Genomic DNA, 21,343 nt, shown 5'->3' with positions numbered 1-21,343 from the left:
CACAGGATCTCAAGGCCATATCTTATGATCATTTTTTCTCTATCGCTATTCTGGAACCCTAGGAGAATTCCAGGTGTGTTTGCTGAACTAATGTAAGTACACATGGATCAACAAGAGTTCAGAGGCTCTGCTGTTAGGCAGCTTTCCATGCCCCCTGTTGTGTGAGAGCATCTTTAGTCCAAACTACCCAAACCTCTGATGTGACAGATGATAGAGAATGATGGTGGAAAGACACACCGTCGCTGGAAGTCAGAGCCCTAGACTCCGATGTGATTGGTTTTTACCATCTGGGTTCCCTTGGCTGAGTTGCTTCACCCCTTTGTGTATCTGCATTCTTAATTGTAAAGTGGGGACAGGGCATCTCCCTGAAAACACTTGAGGAAAATAACCTGAAAAAGTTTAAAGAGAAGATGCTGGGTAACCAATCCACCATAGTGCCCAGGGCATAGAATGAACCCAGTAATGAATGGGAAAACTGAGGTACAGAGACAATGCCCACTTGCCAAGGGCTACACGGTTCCTGGCCTCGGGTTCTTTTCACTCCATAATGATCCTTTCCGGGGCTTAACTCTCTGCTCAAAGAGGCACTGCAATAAGGGGGAATGTGGTGAGACCTGAGCAGCTGTGGATTGACGAAGTTGAGCAGGTCCTGGACCAGCTTGAAGCAGCCACTGATGAGGAGGCTGGAGGCGAAGGTCGTCAGCAGGGCTCGCAGGAAGGAGGGTTCTGGTGATTTGGGGGCACCCCCCAGCAGTGTTTGATCCTCAGCCGGGACTTTCTTCCCAAATGTTGCTGTGGCTTTGGCTCTAGTTGGGGGAGAAAGAGACAGTGGGTAGGAATGGGTACCTGGGCCACAGAAGGCCAAGGGTCAGGCCAGGCTGGATAGGAGGAGGAGAAGAGAGCTGTTCGCTTGGCTCTCAGAACTGGAAGAGGGACAGTTGATGAGAACTCCCATGGTAACTCTTTCTCTGCGTGTTAGAGGAGTTTTGAAGGGAGGGCCAGACTGCTGTCTCCAGGACTTGTCAACTTGGCTTTGGGCAGGCTCTGGCCCTCTCTCCAATGCCAGTCCCCAGCAAGATGCTGAGATGGAAAGAGAGATTGTTTAGTATCTGGGCAGCTGAACATGGACAGAGAGGAAGCGCAGCAGGCAGCTGGGGAGTCCCAAAAGCCTCCCAGAGCTTCAAGCCATAGAAGCCCAGATACAGCTCACCAAGCCAAGTCAATCATGTTTGCTCTAATGGCTTGTGGCTGTCAGGGGCTGTGGACTGAACATGTTTCCCAAGCCTAGGTTATGGGTAGGAAGGAAAAAGACTCAGTCCTAGAGGCAAAAACGGAAGAGATTAAAAGACTCCAGACCTGAGATCTCTTCGCTGGGCAGTTGGCTAGACATAGGTCTTTGATGGGAGGCCGCCAGTGATGAGGCCCCTCTGCTGAATGGTCCTCTCCCCTAGGCCCTGCATCTAGATAGGAGACAGGACTGAGAGGGTCTGACCCTTGGAATCTACCCTTAAAGTCAGGCAACGTGGAGTGATGGGAAGAGCAGAACTTCTAGGCCGGACAGCTGTGTTCTGACTCTGCCACCAGGGGACCAACCAGGGGACCCTGAATACTTCATTAAGCCTCTGGGGCTCAGTGTCCCCTTCTGCCTTATGGGGGCACTAGAACAGACACTATAGGGCTGTTGAGAGATGAAAGGAGGTGATCTACATGCTAAGTCACTCATACTGGCCATCTTCCTCTCTGCGGAACTGAGAGGGCAGGCCCCAATCAGGCCCACCCGTCTACTCAAGGCATCCAGAACAGCCCCACCCCAGCCCCACATACAATAAACCCAGCTTTCCAGGGACATCAAAGGAGCCCTGGGGTGTGTGAAGGAGCAGGGCCACTGGAGAACAGGAACATGGGGGTGGCGACTCACCCCGAAACTTGTTTCTGTTGCTTCTGCCACGCATCCAGAAGTCGCTGTACCACTATCTTGGAGTGGTCGTTTTCATTCAGGGTCCAGAGGTCCTTCTCCTCCAGGGGCTTTCGGTATCCCAGGATGGCCATCCTGGGCAGACAGCCAAGTGCAAGGTCAGAGTTTAGCAGCCTGGAGCAGGGATGGGTGTCTCCAGAAACACAGGGCTGGGATGGGGGTGTCTTTTGGTCACAGTCATTCTCATACTGAACAAGTGGCAGGTCATTCCGAGAGCTACCACTCCTCTCCCCATCCCCTCATAGAAGGTGCACATGAGCGAGGCTCAGGTGCTGAAATCCATGAGGGATGAGACTGGGGCCACATTCCATGCAGCCTCAGGTGCTGGCCCTGAGCCACGTGTTTAATGAATTGTCACTAAGGTCACAGACACAATTATCCCTGCTCAAGCCAATCTAAGGAGCCACCAAGGAGATGACAAGCTGCAAGCTTATCCCAGACGGAAGAACTCAGAACTAATTATGGTCTCCTACCACCCTCCTGGGCCTGTCCCTGTGGCCTGACAGATGCAGTGGTGGTCTGAAGCCCAGGAGCTGTGCTGGATCAGGCTCTTTGCCTCCTCTGCCCCAGCCCAAACAAGTCAGGTTTGCCTACCCTGACCTGTCCCCTGCCCACTGGGACAGGAGTACAAAGGACTACCAGCCAAGTTCCCTCCCATCCTGCCTGCCTTCCTTCCTCTTTCCCTCTCCTCTGCTCTCTTCTTTTCCCCCATATTGGAAGAAGTGCCAACTCACTTTGTAAACCACCAGAAAAACAGGCGGGAGAGGAAGCCGGCATTGGCCTCTGGACAGAGGTTCTAGAAGGTAAGAGAATAGGAAAAGGGAATCAGGCTAGTTACCTGCCTTTCAAGGCTCATTGGCCAGAGGAAGGGAAAGTGGCATCTCCCTCTTTGGAAGGGATGAGAAGGGATGGGGCTACTGTATACCAGCCGGGCTGGGGAGGAAGCTGTGGCGTCTCCATCCCCTCCTCAGCAAACTCACGGGGTCATCATTCCCTTTGGAGAAGAGTGGCGACTTCTCCCTGAAGCAGGACAGGATGAGGGCAAACAGCACCAGGGCAAAGTGGATGTAGAAGGTGGTGAAGCGGAAGGGGTCTGAGATCTTGCCCTGGGAGAGAGCGGAGAGGGCGTCCGTCGTCCCCTGGAAGCCTGGCCACTACAGCCCCAGACCGGAGAAGGCACTGGGGGTGACGGGTGGGGAGGTACCAGGCTCCTTGGGGTGGGATGCAGCCTCAGGGTACCTGTTCCTAACTCCGAGGATTCTGAGAGGTGGGGAAAGACGATGGGGTTGGGAGTGTAGTGGGAGACTTGCCTGAGCCAGACATTATGCTGGCAGTTTACCTGTACCCCCCATGCCTGATTCTGCCACCCAGGCTGCGAAGGGCATCTTGCCCAAGATTCCACAGGGGGTCACTGCACAGGGCATAGCCTGCAGTCCTGAGTATTCCCCTGAGAGGGAATGCACCGGAGTGGGGGCACCCCATCAACCCAGTGTTTCATCTCCCTGGCCACCACTCAAGGAAGGCCAAGGGCTGAAGAAGGTGGGAGGCAGAGAATGAACCAACGGGCTTCCAGGTAAGCCGGAACTCTGCACGTACATCGGCACACACGTGTTCATGACACACTTGCCCTGGACATTGGACTTGGGGTGCTGTGGAAGCTACAGAGGAAGGTACCCAATGAAGGGAGTAGCATCTTTGACTATTTCCCGGTGATGCCCTCTTCCCCACTCCTCCCTGGCTGCAGGCACAGATGCAGTTAACATCTGAGGAGCTCCACAGAGGAGTAAGGGAAGTGGAGGCGGCACTGGGGAGGGGCCTCCAACCCAACAATGACCTTGAACCCTGAACCCATCTCCCTTCACGGGGCTGAGCCTCAAATCCCCACACCCCGTATCCCTTACCTCTGCTATGGCTGAAAGGATCTTGGAGCGGAAGGGGATGATGGCACAGATAACACACAGGAACCAGAAGATGATGAGGACCCCAGAGGACTGCACGCCCCGAAGCCTCTCATACTGGATCAACAAGGTGGCCAGCAGCTGTGCAGGGAGGGCGAGGGGGCCACATGGCGAGGGCACACACATCTGGACCTGCCTTCATCCCTCTCACCCTACATGGCCAGATGTTCCTGGAAGCACCCCATCCTCTTCCAACTCCCAGGAGTCTAGCCCTCCACCTCGAGGCCCACAGGCCACTCAACACAATCCACCCCCCACAGAGGCCTCCCGACCCAGCCTCCCGGGCCCCACACTGACCATGGTGATGCCCACCACCAGGGGAGTGACAAAGAAGATAGGCGCAGGGGCCCAGCCATAGATCAGGCCGTGGAAGGAGTAGAAGAGGTCTGTCCATGAGACACACCACAGCAGGACGCCCACGGCCTGGGAACAAGAGCAAGGATTGAACTCTCCGTCCCTGAGGCAGAGCCAGTCCCTGCTAGAGAGGGAGTTTTTGCTGAAGTCACAAAAAGCAACCAGACTTGAACTTAGGTCTGGGGGACTGGGAGCGGTGCTGGCCGTAAGCTTTTGGGGTATGGGGTGGGAGCTCCACTGCTGCTGAACGTGTTGGGGCTTCCCCAGGCAGCAGAGTAGCTAAGCTGGCTGCAGCCCCAGGTGAACAGAGACCTGGCAAGAGCTGTAGGGCATGTAAGGCTGGGGACCTAGCTCAGCCAATGGGGTTAGAAGTCAGGCAGACACAAACCCAGGTAGATGCTGTTGGCTTATACCTATAATCCTAGCTACTCAGGAGGCTGAGATCTGAGGATCAGGGTGCAAAGCCAGCCCCGTCAAGGAAAGTCCGTGAGACTCCTATCTCCAATATACTATTCAGAAAAAGCTGGAAAATGGTGTTGTGGCTCAAGTGGTAGAACACTGGCCTTGGAAAAAAAGAAGCTCAGGGACAGCATCCAGATCCTCAGTTCAAGTCCTAAGACTGTTAAACACGTACACACACACACACACACACACACACACACACACGCACACACACACACACACACACGTGTGCGCCACAATCCCTAAGTTCTAGCCCTTCCCAAAACACAACTCTGAGCTTCTGACCGTCTTAAGCCTGGACAGGTGGGAGAGGACGATGTAGCCTTGATGATGGTAATTTTTCAGGTAGTACAGGTAGCAGGGCAGGGCGACCCATAGGTAGACACAGGGGGTCCAGGCTAGCAAGGAGTTCTGGAAGCAAGGAGTGAGGTCCGGGTTGTCCGTGTACACAGATAAGTTGGAATCCTGGGGACAGAGAGGACAATTTGATTTAGTGGCAACCTCCTGGGGGGTCTGGGCTATGCCCCAGGGAGGTGGGTGGCCCAGAGAGCTGATCCATCCATTGGGAATGGGGAGTGAGAGTGGAAGATAGGCAAGGATGAGAAAGAACCTGCACATGTCTGTAGGCTGATAAGCAGAAGCTGTCCTTCTTGAGAAAGCTGCAGCTCTCCTACTTTCTCTCTTTTATTACAGTATAATTTGAGCATTATAAACTGTACCCATTTGCAGTGTACAATTCAGTTTGACAGTAGCACAACTATACAAGCAAACACTGCCCCAGTGATATACAGGTCTCCATCCTCCCACCAATTTCCTGGCGCACCTTTGCTCTCCACCCACAGACTGGTTGCTTTCAGTCATTCAAGATTCCTAAAGCTTATGTGTGTGCGTGTTTTCGTGTGCGTTTGTGTGTGTATGTGTGTGTGTGTGTGTGTGTGTGTGTGTGTGTGTGTGTGTTTTGTGGGTCATAGAGCTTGACTCTGGGCCTGGGCTTGTCCCTGAGCCCTTCAGCTCAAGGCTACGGCCCTACCCACAGCCCCACTTCCCATTTTCTAGTGATTAATTGGAGATAAGAGTCTCATGTTCTTTAGTGCTCAGGTTGGCTTTGAACCTTGATTCTCAGATCTCAGCCTTCTGAGTAGCTAGGATTACGGCATATGCTACCACGCCCAGCTGGAAATTTTTTTTAAAAATTTTTATTTAAGTACTATGCACCTAGTATCAGAGCCTTCTTTCTCTCTAGGAGACAAGGAAAGATCTTTGCAAACTACAAAGTCTAGGTCTTTCTGCCTGGACAAGACTGTTCTGCTTTGAGCTCTGAAAAGCTGTCCTGAGAAAAGTGCTATATTGCTTGCTTTGGTTACTAAGGCTGCACATTAAAAAAAAAATACTTTGGAACCAGGGACCATGGGTGGCTCACACCTGTAATCCTAGCTATTTACAGGTTGAGATCTGGAGGATCAAAATTCAAAGCCAGCCCAGGCAGAATAGTATGAGAGATTTCATTTGCAATGAACCAGTAAATACACAGGCTGGAGATGTGGCTCAAGTGGTAGAACACTAGCTAGGCAGGCTTGAGGCCCTTTTAGATAGAAATATGGTGATTAAGTCATTCATAAACGTGTTTTACAGAGATTGTTTCCTCTGAGGCCACCAAATATACTAATCTTTTTAGATATTCTTTATAAGAAGCTCAGAAAATATAAACAAAGAACAAGAAAAAAAATCACAATGCCATCCACCAAGAGAGAAATGCTGCCTAAGGGTATAACCATCTACCTTCTAATTGCCGATTTCAATGATTACCATTTAAATTATTTTGTCCAAGTTACGCATCCATGTAAATTGGTTTTTTCCTTATTTCTGCTTCTCTGAAAATGTGACTTGATCTCTATCATTCAAATTGGAGGATCCTCTGAAAAACAGGCTAGTCCTGGAGGCCTGGCCATCAGTGTTTTCCAATCCAGTGGGGTCAAACAGGGCTCAACAGCTGTTAAAGCCAAATAGGAACTTGGTCATTTAGGGAAGATCTTACCTTCAAATGGCAGAACCTGGAGGCCTTTCCTCATGGTCTGATTAGGGGATGAGATAAATGGTTCTGTGTGCGAACTTTTATTTAGCCTTAGAAAAAATAGATGCAGTATTCTGCCAGGTAAGGTGGCTGGGGTTGGCTGGGCTTTGAGATGGGGGTGAGGAAGCAAGCTGGGTATCTGTCTTTCACTTACACATTCTCCCTGCCAGTGTGCTGTGCTCAGTCTTGTGCGCTCTCCATGTACCTGTAATCACCTCTCTCTGTCCAGACCCACACCTGCTCTCCAGCTCTCGAGAAGGTGCAGCTGTCTGGTCTGCTTATTCAGCCTCTCCTCTTTGTCTTTACAGGATTGCATCTTTTATACCTCTTTGTTATTTCAGTGGGAAATGAGGAAGGCCTAAGAATAACAATCTAGAAGTGATTGGTCTCAAGTAATGAGACTTTTTTTTTTGCCATTCCCAGGGCTTGAACTCTCAACCTGGTTACTGTTCCTAAGTTTCTTTTGTTCAAGGCCAGCTTTCTACTACTTCTGGATTTTTATGAGTAGTTTGAGATAAGAGCCTTACAGACTTTTCTTCCCCAGCTGGTTTCAAACTGCAGTCCTCAGATCTCAGCCTCCTGAGTAACTAGGGATACAGGGGTGAACCTCTGGGGTCCATGAGGCAATTAGGTCTAATTAAGCACCAAAAAAAAAAAAAAAAGTAGAGCTGTGGCTTAAGTAGTAGAGTACTTGAGTGAAAAAGCCAAGTAAGAGTACCTTGGCCCCAGGTTCAAGCCCAGTAACTGTACACACACACACACACACACACACACACACACACACACACACACACACACACACCACTGCACTTTGTAAAACAGGTTCTTTCAGTCCTTATACAGGGCCTCCCTGAACAGCTTGGGTTTCCCCCACCCCGATGTTGGAAATGGCTCCTTCCTGGTTGGCCCCACTCGTAGGCAAGCATTTTTCATTTTCTCCTATTGGACTCTGACCCTGGCATCCTTTGCCAATCCACACCAACAGCTCTAATCCCCTCCTGAGCCTCAGCTCCCACTCCCTGGTGCCTCTCAGATGGCCTTTCCACCTATTCTCAAGCCCCTTTGTGCTCAATATTTCTCATACCAAATCACCACTCCCTGCTAGAATGCCACAGGACACTAAGGTCCCATGGATTCTTTGTTGGGGCAGATGTCTGTATATAGGCTTTACCTCTTTTTAAATTTTTATTTACTTATTTTTTTGTGTGTTTTTACCAGGATTTGAACTTAGGGCCTTGTTTTTTTTTTTGTTTGTTTGTTTGGTTGGTTTTTTTTTTGGGGGGGGGTGGTGTTTTTACCAGTCCAGCGGCTTGAACTCAGGGCCTAGGCACTGTCCTTGGCCACTTTTTGCTCAAGGCTAGCACTCTGCCACTTGAGCTAAAGCACCACTTCCAGCTTTTTTCTGAGTATATGGTACTGAGGAATCAAATTCAGGGCTTTGTGCATGCTAGGCAAGCACTCTATTACTAGGCTATGCAGCTGGCCCAGGGCCTTGTACTCTCACTTAGCCTTTCTGTTCAAGGCTGACACCCTATTACTTGAGCCACAGCTCCACTTTTGGGAGCTTTTATAGACAGTTACTTGGAGAGTCTCGTGAAGTTTTCTACCTAGGCTGGCTTTAAACAGCAAATCTCAGATCTCAGCCTCTCTAGCACCCAGCTAAAAACTTTTTTTTTTTTTTTTTTTTGGTGGCGCTTGGACTCTTGGCCTGGGTGCTGTTCCTGAGCTCTTCAGCTCAAGGCTACTGCCCTACTCCTGGGCCTGGGTGTTGTCCCTGAACTCTTCATTTCAAGGTTACCGCCACTTCCAGTTTTCAAGTGGCTCATTGGAGATGAGTCTCTCCATCTTTAGTGCCCGGGCTGGCTTTGAACTGTGATTCTCAGACCTCAGCCTCCTGAGTGGATAGCTAAAAACTTTTTGTAGAGATAAAACCTATTTCTAGAAAAGCATACATATCCAAATTCACCTCCATGAAATTTTGACACTTGGGACAGCTATGTAACCACATGAAGAGATAGAGCATTTGTGTCCTAGGGGTCTCTTGCTCCCTTTCTAGTCACCAGCCCCCCAAAGGGATTTCCAGTTCTGATTTTTAACCGTGTGAATTCTTTTTGTCCATGTTGGGTTCTGTGAAACAGTGCAGTGTGTATCTTTTCTGTCTCACTTATTTCCCTCAGTATCGGGCTAGGGAGATAGCATCCTCCAGTGTCCACAAGAATCCTTCAAGTGTTCCACTATGTTTAAGGTCCTGCTTTAGCTATCCACTTTCCTGGGAGTGGGCAGCCGCACCATGCGTTGAAACCTGGCAGTCCCAGAGGTATCTCTCCACTCCCATAGACATTCCTAACCTATTGGCAGGTCTCTGGACCTTACCTCCTTCAGGAAGTCTCTCTGGGACATTCCAACAATGCTATATGGACAAAAGCAACCAATTAAGCAAGGATGATAAAATCTCCTAAAGGCTTAGGTAGCATTTTATTGTTCTATTTACTTAGGTCATTACCTGCTTGTATCTGGTTGTTATCTTACAGACAACTTGCAGAGGTATTAAAGAAGTACTGTAAGGCCCAATTTATAGAAGAGAAAGTGGCTTTGGTCAGAGGTTCAAGTACACCTGACAATAGGGAACTGGGACAGGGACCCAAGCTTTCTGATGCTGCTAGGTTTTTTCCCCTCCCAATGTTGCCTCAACGTGTGTGTGTGTGTGTGTGTGTGTGTGTGTGTGTGTGTGCGTGTGTGTGTGTGTGTGCTCTCTCATATAGTAGTGGGAGCCCTTGGGTACCACCCCTCCTCCTGCTCCATTTCTTACCCTGCTTCACACCCTCTAGCTCCCAGAGTAAGACCAGGTTCCCTGGAGCAGCCAAGAACCTGAGCAATGAATGACTAGGAAGTATGCAGGGCCAGCCAAGGTCAGGACAGAACGGCTGCATGACTAAGAAGCCTGGCTTTTTTTTTTTTTTTTGCCTGTCACTGGGCTTGAACTCTGGGCCTGGGTGTGTCCCTGAGCTCTTCAGCTCAAGGCAACCACCCTACCCCTTGAGCCACAGCACCACTTCTGGTTTTCTTGTGGTTAATTGGAGATAAGAGCCTCTCTGATTTTAGTGCCCGGGCTGGCATCAGATCTCAACCTCCTGAGTAGCTAGGATTACAGGCACGAGCCACTGCGCCTGGCTTCCTGGCTTTTTAAGGCTGGCAGGGAATAGTCACAGGAAAACCCAACCCGGCTAGACAGAACACAATTTAGCTCTACACCTTTTTGTTTTGTTTTATATCTGTGACTGCTTGGGCTTGAACTCAAGGCCTCTTGCTTTTGCTTGGCTTTTGTTGTCATTGTTCAAGACTGACATCCAATCACTTGAGCTGTACTTCCTGAGCATCTAGCTAAGATTACGGACATGAGCCACCCGCCCCCACGGCTGGCTCTGTTTCTTTTGAGTGAGGAAACTGTGGGCTGGTACCTTTAATCCTCTGAACTTCAGTCTCCATGTGTGAGGAAGGACAGCCTCTCAGCTACCTTCCACAGGGTACAGAATAGAACTGCAGACACAGGCTCCTCCAAGCAGCAGAGCAGGGCGGTGGGCTGTGTGTGCAGGAGGCGGGGCAGGGAGCTGAGGTGGGGAGTTGTTGACAAGGCACAAGTTGGCAAGCCACTAGTTCATTTCACAGACAACACAGTGGCCCTAGGCAAGTGACATGGGGGTGTCAGGTGGATCCAGTAGAGCCATTTACAGTGGAACACATGAAGGATTATTTTGGATGGCTGCTCTGATGTGAGGAAGAGCCAGATTTGGGGCTACAGCTAAAGACAGACCTGTTTGAAACCTAAGTCAGACCATACAACCTTGTCATTTTCCCAGCTTCAGACTAAATGAGGGCTCCCCAGCTCTCAGAGGAATGTCACAAACACCTTACAGCTTCTCTCACTTACTTGACTTCCTCTCCTGAACTCCCCTCTTTCAGTTTATCCTAGATCCCAGGGGTTTTTGAACCTATCTTCAAATATGTCTGTCATAGCTGCCCCTGCCTCCGGGCATGCTTACAAAGTTTTGCCCAGTTGGCTCCTCCTTCTGAAAGTTCACCTTGATCATCCCAATTAAAACTGTAACTCACTCCCCAGCCACCCACAATTTCCGTTCTGTATTCCCCGTAGCTCTTATCTCCTCTCATTTAGTATGCAGTTGTCCCTCCCTGTATCATGGTTGGCTACCTTATTGCTGTTTTGCAGATTGTTTTTACCTATGGTGGGAGTCTCTGGAACATAACTCCCATGATAGGTGAGAGATCACTGTAATTGAGTTATTTATCATGCTTATTGATTTCTCTGCCTCCTCCCACTAGACAATGGACTTTCTGGGAATAGGTTAGCTTCAAACAACTACCCTGATCATACTGTTTCCCACTGCCCAGAATAAGGGCTGATCTAGAAAAGGCATTTGCAGAATGAAAAGCAGAACTTGAGTAAACAAAAAAAAAAATGACTGGCTATCTGTGGTCCATGCCTACAACCTTACCTACTCAGGAGGGAAAGATCAGGAGGATCCTGGTTCAAGGCTAGCCCAGGTAAAACACTCATAAGATTCCATCTCAACCAATAAAAAGCTGTGTGTGGTAATGGGTACCTGCCTTTCCATCTACACAGAAAGTATAAATAGGAGAAACAAAGTCATGACTGACCTCAGCTACTCAAGAAATAAAGAAAGCACTGGGCACTGGGGGCTCATGCCCGTAATTCTAGCTGCTCAGGAGGCTGAGATTTGCTCAGCTTGGGCAGGAAGGTCCATGAGACTTTTATCTCCAATTAGCCTCCAAAAAAGGCAGAAGTGGCGCTGTGGCTCAAGTAGTAGAGCAATAAAGCAACAGCTTTGGATGGAAAAAGCCAACCCAGGCTCTGAGTTCAAGCCCTAGACACACACACACACACACACACACACACACACACACACACACACACACACACCCCAAAAGGCTTCTGACCAAAGCCTTTCAGGGTAAATGAAAGTAAGGAGAGGGGCAACAGAGATCATCTTCTGGATCCACCACACTCCCCAAAGCCCCAGGGGACAGGATGGCGGGTAGCTCCTCAGGGCTCCCTTCCTTAATCTCAGTTTGAGGAGTCCCAGCTGGGAGACAGCTCAGAGTCCACAGCCTGCCTCTCCATCACCCACACAGTTTCCACAGCAACAACAGCTTTCTTAATACTTTGATTAAACAGCTGGAGGGGCCTGATAAGGCAGGAAGTCCAAGGTGGAGAATAGACCACATGGCAGATGCCCTTCTGTGGGCACTGAGGCTGAAATCCCTGCAGACACTCAAACTGACAGACAAGATGTCCCTGTGTCCTCTACCCCACTGCCAGGGACTCCCCAGCCCCCTGGGCTAGCCAGCTGACAGTCATAATCACAGGAAGAGTCAATACTTCCTTAATCCTGGGTGGTGACGGAAGGTGGGGGTGGGGGATACCAGTGTGGGCAGCTCCTGGAGTCACTGAGAAGGGACTGTTGAGAAGACCATGCATCTCAGCAGAAATGGTGGTGTGGAGAGGAAAAGAGCGTGCACCGATCGCCTTCACTGCGCTCTTGAGCAGGAAGTCCAGGGAAGGCCCGAAAGGCCAAGCACTGCCAGTACTGAACCAGCTTGCCTTTTGCACCCAACAAACTTACTGCCTGGGAGGTGGACAGGGAGATGTGCCAACTCACAATAGCTTTGGTTAATGGAGCATCACAGCATGCCAGGATTATCATGTAATGTTCACGATACCGAGACGCACGGCTGATGTAAGGTTTGAGCTCGGGCAGTCAGCGAGCTCTAACTTCTGTCCACAGGTTTATGGGCTGCTTTCTCTGGGCTCCAATGTGACAACATAACAGAGCTTCTTTAGCTGAGCAGTCAGCCTACCCTGGAATGACCTCCGTTTTATAGATTTTCCCATAGAACTGAGGGTCAGGGGCTGAGTAAAAAAAATAGCTGGGGTTCCAAGAGGGAAATGGACTAAAAACCTGAATATCCAGTTCGAAATAGAGAAATCTAATCCAGGGTAAGGCCTCCATTCTTACACCCAGTCCCTGAAGCTCTGCCTACTGGACCAACCTCAGAAATGAGAACTGTTACAGGTAGGAGAGGCAGGGGACTCACATGTCACTTGCTCAGTAGGGATCTTGTCCTTGGGACAGCCCCAAAGTGTGTGTGTGGGCATGTGTGCATACATGCATGCATGCATGCGTGAGAGAGAGAGAGAGAGAGAGAGAGAGAGAGAGAGAGAGAGAGAGAGAGAGAGAGAGAGAGAGAGTGTTGTATTGGCAAAGCTTCCGCCCCAAGGCCATGTGCCTGATTCACTTCCTTTCCTAAGTTTCTGCCTTGACCCAGGCTGAAGAGACATCGTGTGCAGTCTGTGGTCAACAGCTCAGATGTCAAAGCTGTCCAGGAATGAGTTCCGTAACCTCAGCTGCAAGGGAAACAGATTGCTCAGGCTCTGGTCTAGCAAGGAAGGTTTAAAATACTAGAAGAACAAGGAGAACTCTGGTGCCCAAATAGGCTAAGGACCGTCCATCTGCCACCTTCCTGTCCACCTCAGAGGCCCTGTTGCTTTCAGCATACCCAGCCCCAGCTTTGCATGTTACTGTCTTTTTTTTTTCTTGAGGGCCACAGTATACTGAAGTTTGACCATAATAGATCTGATGGCCACTCATTCATACTAAGTAATGAGAAGGTTTAGGAGACACCAATAGCTGAAACCCTAAAAAATTCAGAGGTTCTCATGCCTGTGGTCATTCCCAAACTAGAGACTCATCCTCTTGGAATTGCTCCAGATCTGAAGGGTACTCCAGGACCCACCTAAGCCCCACTAGAGCCAAGGTAACTGAATGATCAGCCTCATGCAGCTAAGAGATGACACAGTTGAGACTTGCTGGAATAGGGAAGAAGATCCAGGAAGCTGGACCTCTAAGAGGCCAGAGCTTTGCCTCTCCATAGGGTGAGTAATAATCAAAGAAACAGTGAGAATAATGTCTCCATATGACCTGACCAGTGGTGGACCTATGGGCATGGACCAAGAGCCGTTGCTCACACTTGATCAGTGAGCATGCAGGAGAGGGAGGGCTCTTGAAATCCCCAAAGTGGACCTAATCCCTTGAGGTTGGCCATGGCTCATGGGTCACCCATTACTAAGGTAGCACTCCATCTATTCCGACTTGAATTCTCTTTCCCCTATCTCTCGAAGTGGTTCTTTACCAGATTGCTTACACATCTCCAGTGGCACAGAGCACACCACTTATCAGGAGGTCAGAATCAGATTAGTTCAGGTTCAAGGTCAGGATCTTTGGATTCCTGAGCTTCCATTGACCATCAGGTGAAGATTAACTCTACAAAAGGCCAGTTCTTCTAAGGGATAAACTTCATTCACCTCCCTGGGCACTATCCAGCCTCAATTGCTCAGGACAGAGAGTAAACCTCCTAGGCAAGGGCAGTAAATCAGAGCAAAGGTTAATTGCAATCTCCTCTGTTCTGGAGGCATCTCTAGCCTCAGGGGTAATGAGTTCAGAGGCACAACTCATGAAGTTATTTCCACACAAACCTCAAAGCATGCTCCCAAGTATTGGTACAATGCAAAATGCTTAGTAAGAGGGAGAGAGAGGGAAAGAGGGGGAGGGAGGATCGAGAGAGAAGGAGGGGAGGGGAGGAAAGAAGGAGAGGTAAATTGTATTCAGCACATGGTGCAAGTGAGGACATAGGCGTGTATGCCTACACCCAGCAAGTCATAGGTACTCACCTGCTACCTCCATTTTCTACCCTCAGTGAGCTGGGCTAAGGCTGAAGGTTTTTTGTTTTGTTTTATGGGATGTTTTTTTGATTGGTCATGGAACTTGAACTCTGGGCCTGGGGGCTGTCCCTGAGCTCTTCAGCTCAAGGGTATCACTCTACCACCTGAGCCACAGCCCCACTTCCAGTTAATTGGAGATAAGAGTGTCATGGACTTTAATGCCCAGGTTGGCTTTGAACTGCAATCCTGAGATCTCAGTCCCCGGAGTAGCTAGGGTTACAGGCGTGAGCCACCGGTGCCCGGCTAAAGCTGAGGTTTTTAGACATAATCAACCCATCTCTTGATCCTCAGCAGACAGCTGAAATGGAGGATCCCAGCCAATAGCCCTGCCAGTCCTTTTATGACTTCCTGGATTTAATATTCCTTCCAGTCACATTTCTCTTTGTCATTTCTCCTCTTCCCTGGACTCTTGGTACCCTGCCAACACAGGCTCCCAGTTTATATTCGTGTGTGTGTGTGTGTGTGTGTGTGTGTGTGTGTGTGTGTGTGTGTGTGTTCAACTTAGAGCCTGGGTGCTGTTCATTAGCTTTTTCCCTCAAGACTGATATTCTACCACTTGAGTCATAGCTCTACTTCTAGGTTCTCTGTTTTCAAAATCATCTAACTTTCCTTAAAGAAGGGTATTCTTGGGGCCGGGAGTTTGGCCTAGTGGTAGAGTGCTTGCCTAACATGCATGGAGACCCGAGTTCAATTCCTCAGTACCACATACATAGAAGAAAGCTGGAAGTGGTGCTGTGGCTCAAGTGGTAGAGCTCTAGCCTTGAGAAAGTCCAAGGATAGTGCTCAGGCCCTGAGTTTGAGACCAGGACTGGCAAAAAAAAAAAAAAAAAAAAGAAAGGTATTCTTAGGTGGAACTCCTCTGAACAACTGATGTAATGTTTATCAAATGAATACCAGTACATTATGTTAAAAAATGAACCATGTAACTGGAGGGGAGGGACAGAAAGGGCAATACAGGAGAGAATGAAGCACTTTGTACTTACAAACTGACTTGTGAAACTATAATCCCTTTGTACAACTACTTCATTATAATTCAAGAAGCAAACAACAAAAACAAAAAAAATCACATTCCTTATTTCATATGATCCCTATAAAAATCTTTCAAAATGAATAGAAGGTGGTTAATTCTCCAATTCACAGGTGGAGGAAGCAAAACTATAAGAAGGTTAGAGAAAGACTCAGTAAACAAGTGTTCCTCTCATTGTTCTCTCTTGGATCAAGTAGCTCTTGGCTACATCCTGCAAGATGAGTCACTAAAGCCCCTTTGGCTTAAGAGTAGGTTACCTACATGATAAGCATGCAGATAAGATGTAACAGCAGATCATAGGGCACGTATAGCCATGCTGTAATCATAGCTATTTAGGAGGCAGAGAATGAAAGGACTGAGGTTTAATGCCAGCTCCCAGGAAAAAGTTAGGGTGGTTCTTTACTCAATGAGTAAGATTGGGAGTGGTGGTGGTGCATGGAAAGCCATAGGTAGAAGGATCTTGAACTGAGGTCAGGCTTAAGCAAAAATGTGAGCTCCTGAGATAAATAACCAAAAAAAAGGGGGGGGGGGAATAGAATGCCTACTAGGCAATCTTGAGGACCTGAGTTCAAATTCCAGTTTGCTAAAAACAAATAAAAAATGACAAAATTGGCCTGGAGTTTGGCCTAGTGGTTAAAGTGCTTGCCTAGCATGCATGAAGACCTGGGTTCGATTCCTCGGTACCACATATAGAAAAAAGCCAGAAGTCGTGCTGAGGCTCAAGTGGTAGAGCTCTAGCCTTGAGAAAGTCCAAGGACAGTGCTCGGGCCCTGAGCTCAAGCCCAGGACTGGCAAAAAAAAAAAAAAAAAAAAAGACAAAATCATCATGAGAAAGGCTATCAATGTTTGTGAAGTTATGCACCTTCTATCTGGTGAATATAATGTAACCCTTCTATTAATCACAATAAAAATTATTTTAAAAAATGACAAAATCATACCAGAAATGAATGACCCTGAACTTCAGCCTTTTGGAGATTGAACTACAGTTTGGGCGAGACAGAGCCAGGGGAGCCTTCTAGAAGCCATTCCCCAAATTCCTCAGCCCTCCAAATGCATTCAGGAGCATGGAAATCACACGGAAGCTAGCAGATGTCTTGCGGTTGAGAAGGTGACGAGAGCAGTCAGTTCCGTCATTGAAGATAAGATAGCAGCGACATGCCCCTTCCCTGACAGTGGGAGTCATAATCTAGATGAGCTCCTTCTCACTGGGCCTGAAGTCCTCAGGCAAGCCACCTACAGCTCACATACAGCAAAGAGAAGTCCTGGAGCCAAAGGGCCTGACACTGAAAGGGACAGCCAGGCAATGGCAAAGTAAAGTGAGCACCATGTCCCAGGGCTCTCATTCCTCAGCCCAATAGTCTAATCCATGGGACCAGAACCACATCAGTGAGGGATTCTTTTCTCCTTGGGACTGTACTATAGGAGACTGGGCTAGCTGCTCCAAGCCTCCAGCTCTGGTACTCTTGGATCCCACTATCACATGGAAAGATAGAGCTAATGGGTCCTTGACTTTGGGACGGAAGTCCTGAGTTCCTAAGCTTTGGGTTCCATGAAGACCACTTACATACAGTTCTAATAAGCCAGTTTCACTGTAACTCTGGATGCAGGGCTAAAGCGCTCATTTGGTACTAAGAGCTGGTGGCTCACACCTGTAATCCTAGCTACTCATGAAGCTGAGATCTGAGGATAGCAGGCCAAAGGCAGTCAATGGGAGAAAATCTGTGAGACTCATCTTCAATTGACCACACACACAATAAAAGATCTGGAAGCAGAGATGTGGCTCAAGTGGTAGAGGAAAAAGCTAAGGGACACTGCCCAGGTCCTGAGTTCAAGCCCCAGTAACAGCACCAAAACAAAATTATTTAGTAAGGATAAGACAGATAGACCAGTGTTCTTCTTACATGCTTCCATTGGCTGCCAAATCCTCCTGCAAATACTAATAATTTTGTATGGCCTTGAGTGATTGTTATAAATGTTTAAATAGCTCTTAGAAGAAATAAAGTCCCTTACACCTGCTACTTAAAGGGCCTTTGCACCTGAAAATTGAGTATAATGGTTCTTGATTTTCCAGCCCGGTCACCTCTGTCCCTATGACCATGCCCACCCAGGATGACCAGGTTCAGGTGTACAGTGAAGAGATACACACTTTAAGTTAAAGAAAGGTATCCTCTCCGGATCCTGGGCGATTAGTCCAGACTGGATGACAGATATGACTCTTGAGGTGGGGCAGGGGGAGGGTGAGCAAAAGGGGTAGCTGTTGAGAGTAGCAACTTCTTAGAGATCCCGAGAAAAGAAGAGATCGATCTCAATAGAGGTTGCCTCAGGACTTTAAAATAATCCATATGGCACTTTCGGCCCAGTCCAAAACTCAAATGTGCATGTGTGTGTGTGTGTGTGTGTGTGTGTGTGTGTGCAGCCACACATGCATATATGCACATACAGGTATATGGTACACCCCTCTGGCTAGCATCCTCCCTACCTGTAGGTGCGGGGCACATACACACAAATATTCAAACAGCAAAGGAAGAATTTAAGATTGGGGTTCTGAGTCTGGATTTGACATCAGCGTATGCTGGGCAGCCCCAGGTAACCACAGATGGGTCCTTTCCATTTTCAGCTCTCTCTGTGAAATGGAGACCACATCTCATTTAGGCTACCTACACTTACTGTAGCTGATTCGATGAGCATTTCAAGAGGCCTATTCTGTGTATATGGAGTAAAGTGTGTGTGTGTGTGTGTGTGTGTGTGTGTGTGTGTGTGTGTGTGTGCGTGTGTGTGTGTGTATGTGTGTGTGTGTTTGTAGCTGGAGAATGGAACCCAGGGCCTTCCATCATTAGGAATATGTCTTTCACTCTAGCTCAAAAGGCCCACTTTTGTTTTTTTGTGGGTCATGGGGTTTGAACTCTGGCCTGGGCACTGTCTCTGAGCTCTTCAGCTCAAGGCTACTGCCCTACTCCCCCCGCTTTTTTTTTAAAGAATTGTTTCATACAGTACAAGAGCGAGGACTCAATATTTGCATAACCAATGCTGTGGACATGGTATTGGAAATATAAACACAACTACACAGACATAAAAGCCTATGACTCTCTGGGGCCGGGAGTTTGGCTTAGTGGTAGAGTGCTTGCCTAGCATGCACGAAGACCTGGGTTCGATTTCTTGGTATCCCACATACATAGCAAAAAGTCAGAAGTGGTGCTATGGCTCAAGTGGTGGAGCTCTAGCTTTGAGGAAGTCCAAGTACAGTGCTCAAGCCATGAGGTCAAGCCCAGGACTGGCAAAATAATAATAATAATAATAAATAAAATAAATAAATAAATACAGATTTAAAAAAACCTATGACTCTATAGATATAATGTTTTCTTTAATAAATTAATATGTATCTATGATATACAAACCCTTAGTCTAATTTTGATTATGTTCTAAAAACTAAGTGCCAGTGATTGTATATAGAGATTCCCTTCTTGAACACTTGTCTGTTAAACATGTCATTTGAAATATGATGTAAAAATCAATGTTAATAAATTCTAAAAAAAAGAATCTTAGGTGATACCCATTCAAACTAAAAAAAAATAAAATCTATACCTTTACATGCTCAAAAACGACAACCAAAAAACAACAAAAAAGATTTTTTTCATACACATTGAATTTCATATCATTTGGGATTATTATCTTTTTTTTTTGCCAGTCCTGGGACTTGAACTCAGGGCTTGCACACTGTCCTTGGGCTTTCTTAAGGCTAGAGCTCTACCACTTGAGCAACAGTACCACTTCCGGCTTTTTCTATGTATGTGGAACAGAGGAATCGAACCCTGATCTTGGTGCGTGCGAGGCAAGCACTCTATCACTAAGCCAAACTCCGGGTCCCTACCGCCCTACCCTTAAGCCAAGCCCCACTTCCCATTTTCTAGAGGTTAATTGGAGATAAGAGTCTCAGGTCCTTTTGTGCCCAGACTGGCTTTGAACCTTGATCCTCAGATTTCAGCCTCCTGAGTAGCTAGGATTACGGGCGTGAGCCACCATGCCTGGCTTACTTTTTTTTTTTTTTAATCCCAGTCGAACTTTTTTTTCTTTGCCAGTCCTGGGGCTTGAACTCAGGGCCTGAGCACTGTCTGTGAACTTCTTTTGCTCAAAGCTAGCACTCTACCACTTGAGCCACAGCTCCACTTCTGCCTTTTTCTGTTTATGTGTTGCTGAGGAATGAAACCCAGGGCTTCATGCATGCTAGGCAAGCGTTCTATCTCCCTCCTGCCCCGCCCTCACCAGCCATAGCTCTAACTTTATTGCTCTAGATACCCTTTAGGGAAGTCCCTCCTTCTCTGCCTCTTTCTTGGTTTTGCTTTTTGAGAGAGGGATGGGTTATGGGAATCCTGACAGCTATATCTGTATGGGTCTGCCTCTCTCATCTGATTCCAGGATGTCTTAGAAGACTGGCATCCAGCTGGAAATTTCCTGGGGACCTGTGGGGCGAGTCTCCAAACTCTCTGGAAGCCTTGTGACGGTGTCTCCTGACAGGGGTGCCAGGCAGATAACCAAGACATGGTCAATGGAACCCAGCTGATGGCCAAATGCTTCTTTTGCACCTGGGAGCCAACCCCACAGAAATGGGGGTGAGTAGGCAAAGTGGGACACTTCTGATTCCCCAAGTACCACGCTTGGTGCCAACCCTGGTACAGCCTCATGCCTGCTAGCCAGAGCCCCTCCATGTGGCAGAGAAGGGCACAACAGGGCAGATCTCCAGCATGGGATGTTTCAGAAAGCTCCGCTAGAAACCACAGTGTCCCCATGGCCTCCTCCTGGGCTCCCGTGCCATATCAAGGCTGGTCCTGGCACGCCATCCCTCTGGGAACACTTGCTGGTGAAGGGGACCAGGAAGTACCGGTTGACTCCAGCCCCGATGCAACGGTCCCCGAGCCCCTGTGCCTTACCCAGAACTTGGAGTCGATCTCCTTGGAGCTGCACAGGACGTCCATGCGGGAGGCGCGGCGGGCAGGAAGGCTACTGCGCCCGGGCCAAGCCAAGCGGAGCCAGGCGCCAAGCTGGGCTGGGAGCTGGGAGCTAGGAGCCGCCTCCTTCTCTGCGCTCCGCCCTGGGCTGCCCCGGGCTAGCCCTACCCCCAGGCTCTCTGGCTCAGGCTGTGCTCTCCCAACGGGTTGCAACAACCCCTCAACGAAACTGCAACTCAGGGAGGGACTTTTAGGACAGAAGTGCAAAGTCATTGGCACAGTGTTAGTCCCTTCTAGTGTCCTCCTGGACTGTGCCAGAGAGATGCTTCATTAGATTAGGGGACTGATAGGGTCACAGCCCTCCAGTGGGGACCCATGTGTTTGGAAGACAAAGAAAGAATTGAGCAATTCTGTATTTGTGAAAAAAGAAATTCTTCATAAGGTCACAGTTACTTCTGAACTTGTTATCTTCATTTGTAAAATGAGAAGAGCTTGTGGGTTGGGCAATCCAGATCTCCCCATGTTTACACACACACGCACACACACACACACACACACACACGCACACACACACAAAACAGAATATGGAGCAGGGCACTGCTGGCTTATACCTGTAATCCAGGCTACTCAGGAGGATGAGATCTAAGAATTGTAGTTCAAAGCCAGCCAGAGAGGGTAGGTCTGTTAGATTCTTATCTCCAGTTAACTACAGAACATGGGAAGTGGCATTGTGGCTT

The 21,343-nt window shown here is 48.4% G+C and overlaps 1 protein-coding gene across 1 annotated transcript in view; it reads right to left on the bottom strand.

Moving 5' to 3' along the window:
- The window catches only part of Abcc3 (ATP binding cassette subfamily C member 3), a 47,286-nt gene extending 26,651 nt beyond the window's left edge, over window positions 1-20,635 (bottom strand). Inside the window, exons 1-8 of the mRNA XM_090351019.1 lie at window positions 20,589-20,635; window positions 5,035-5,214; window positions 4,231-4,356; window positions 3,877-4,014; window positions 2,956-3,081; window positions 2,710-2,771; window positions 1,919-2,050; window positions 615-806 (exon numbers count right to left, since the gene is read on the bottom strand). Of these exons, the coding sequence (XP_090207145.1) occupies window positions 615-806; window positions 1,919-2,050; window positions 2,710-2,771; window positions 2,956-3,081; window positions 3,877-4,014; window positions 4,231-4,356; window positions 5,035-5,214; window positions 20,589-20,633 (1,001 nt within the window). The 5' untranslated portion in view covers window positions 20,634-20,635. The remainder of the gene's footprint in view (window positions 1-614; window positions 807-1,918; window positions 2,051-2,709; window positions 2,772-2,955; window positions 3,082-3,876; window positions 4,015-4,230; window positions 4,357-5,034; window positions 5,215-20,588) is intronic.
- Between the last annotated feature and the right edge of the window lie 708 nt (window positions 20,636-21,343).

This window comes from Megascapheus bottae, chromosome 17, assembly GCF_031878675.1.
Source record: "Megascapheus bottae isolate mThoBot1 chromosome 17, mThoBot2.hap1, whole genome shotgun sequence".
Taxonomy (NCBI): domain Eukaryota; kingdom Metazoa; phylum Chordata; class Mammalia; order Rodentia; family Geomyidae; genus Megascapheus; species Megascapheus bottae.
This window is presented reverse-complemented; position numbering and strand designations above follow the sequence as displayed.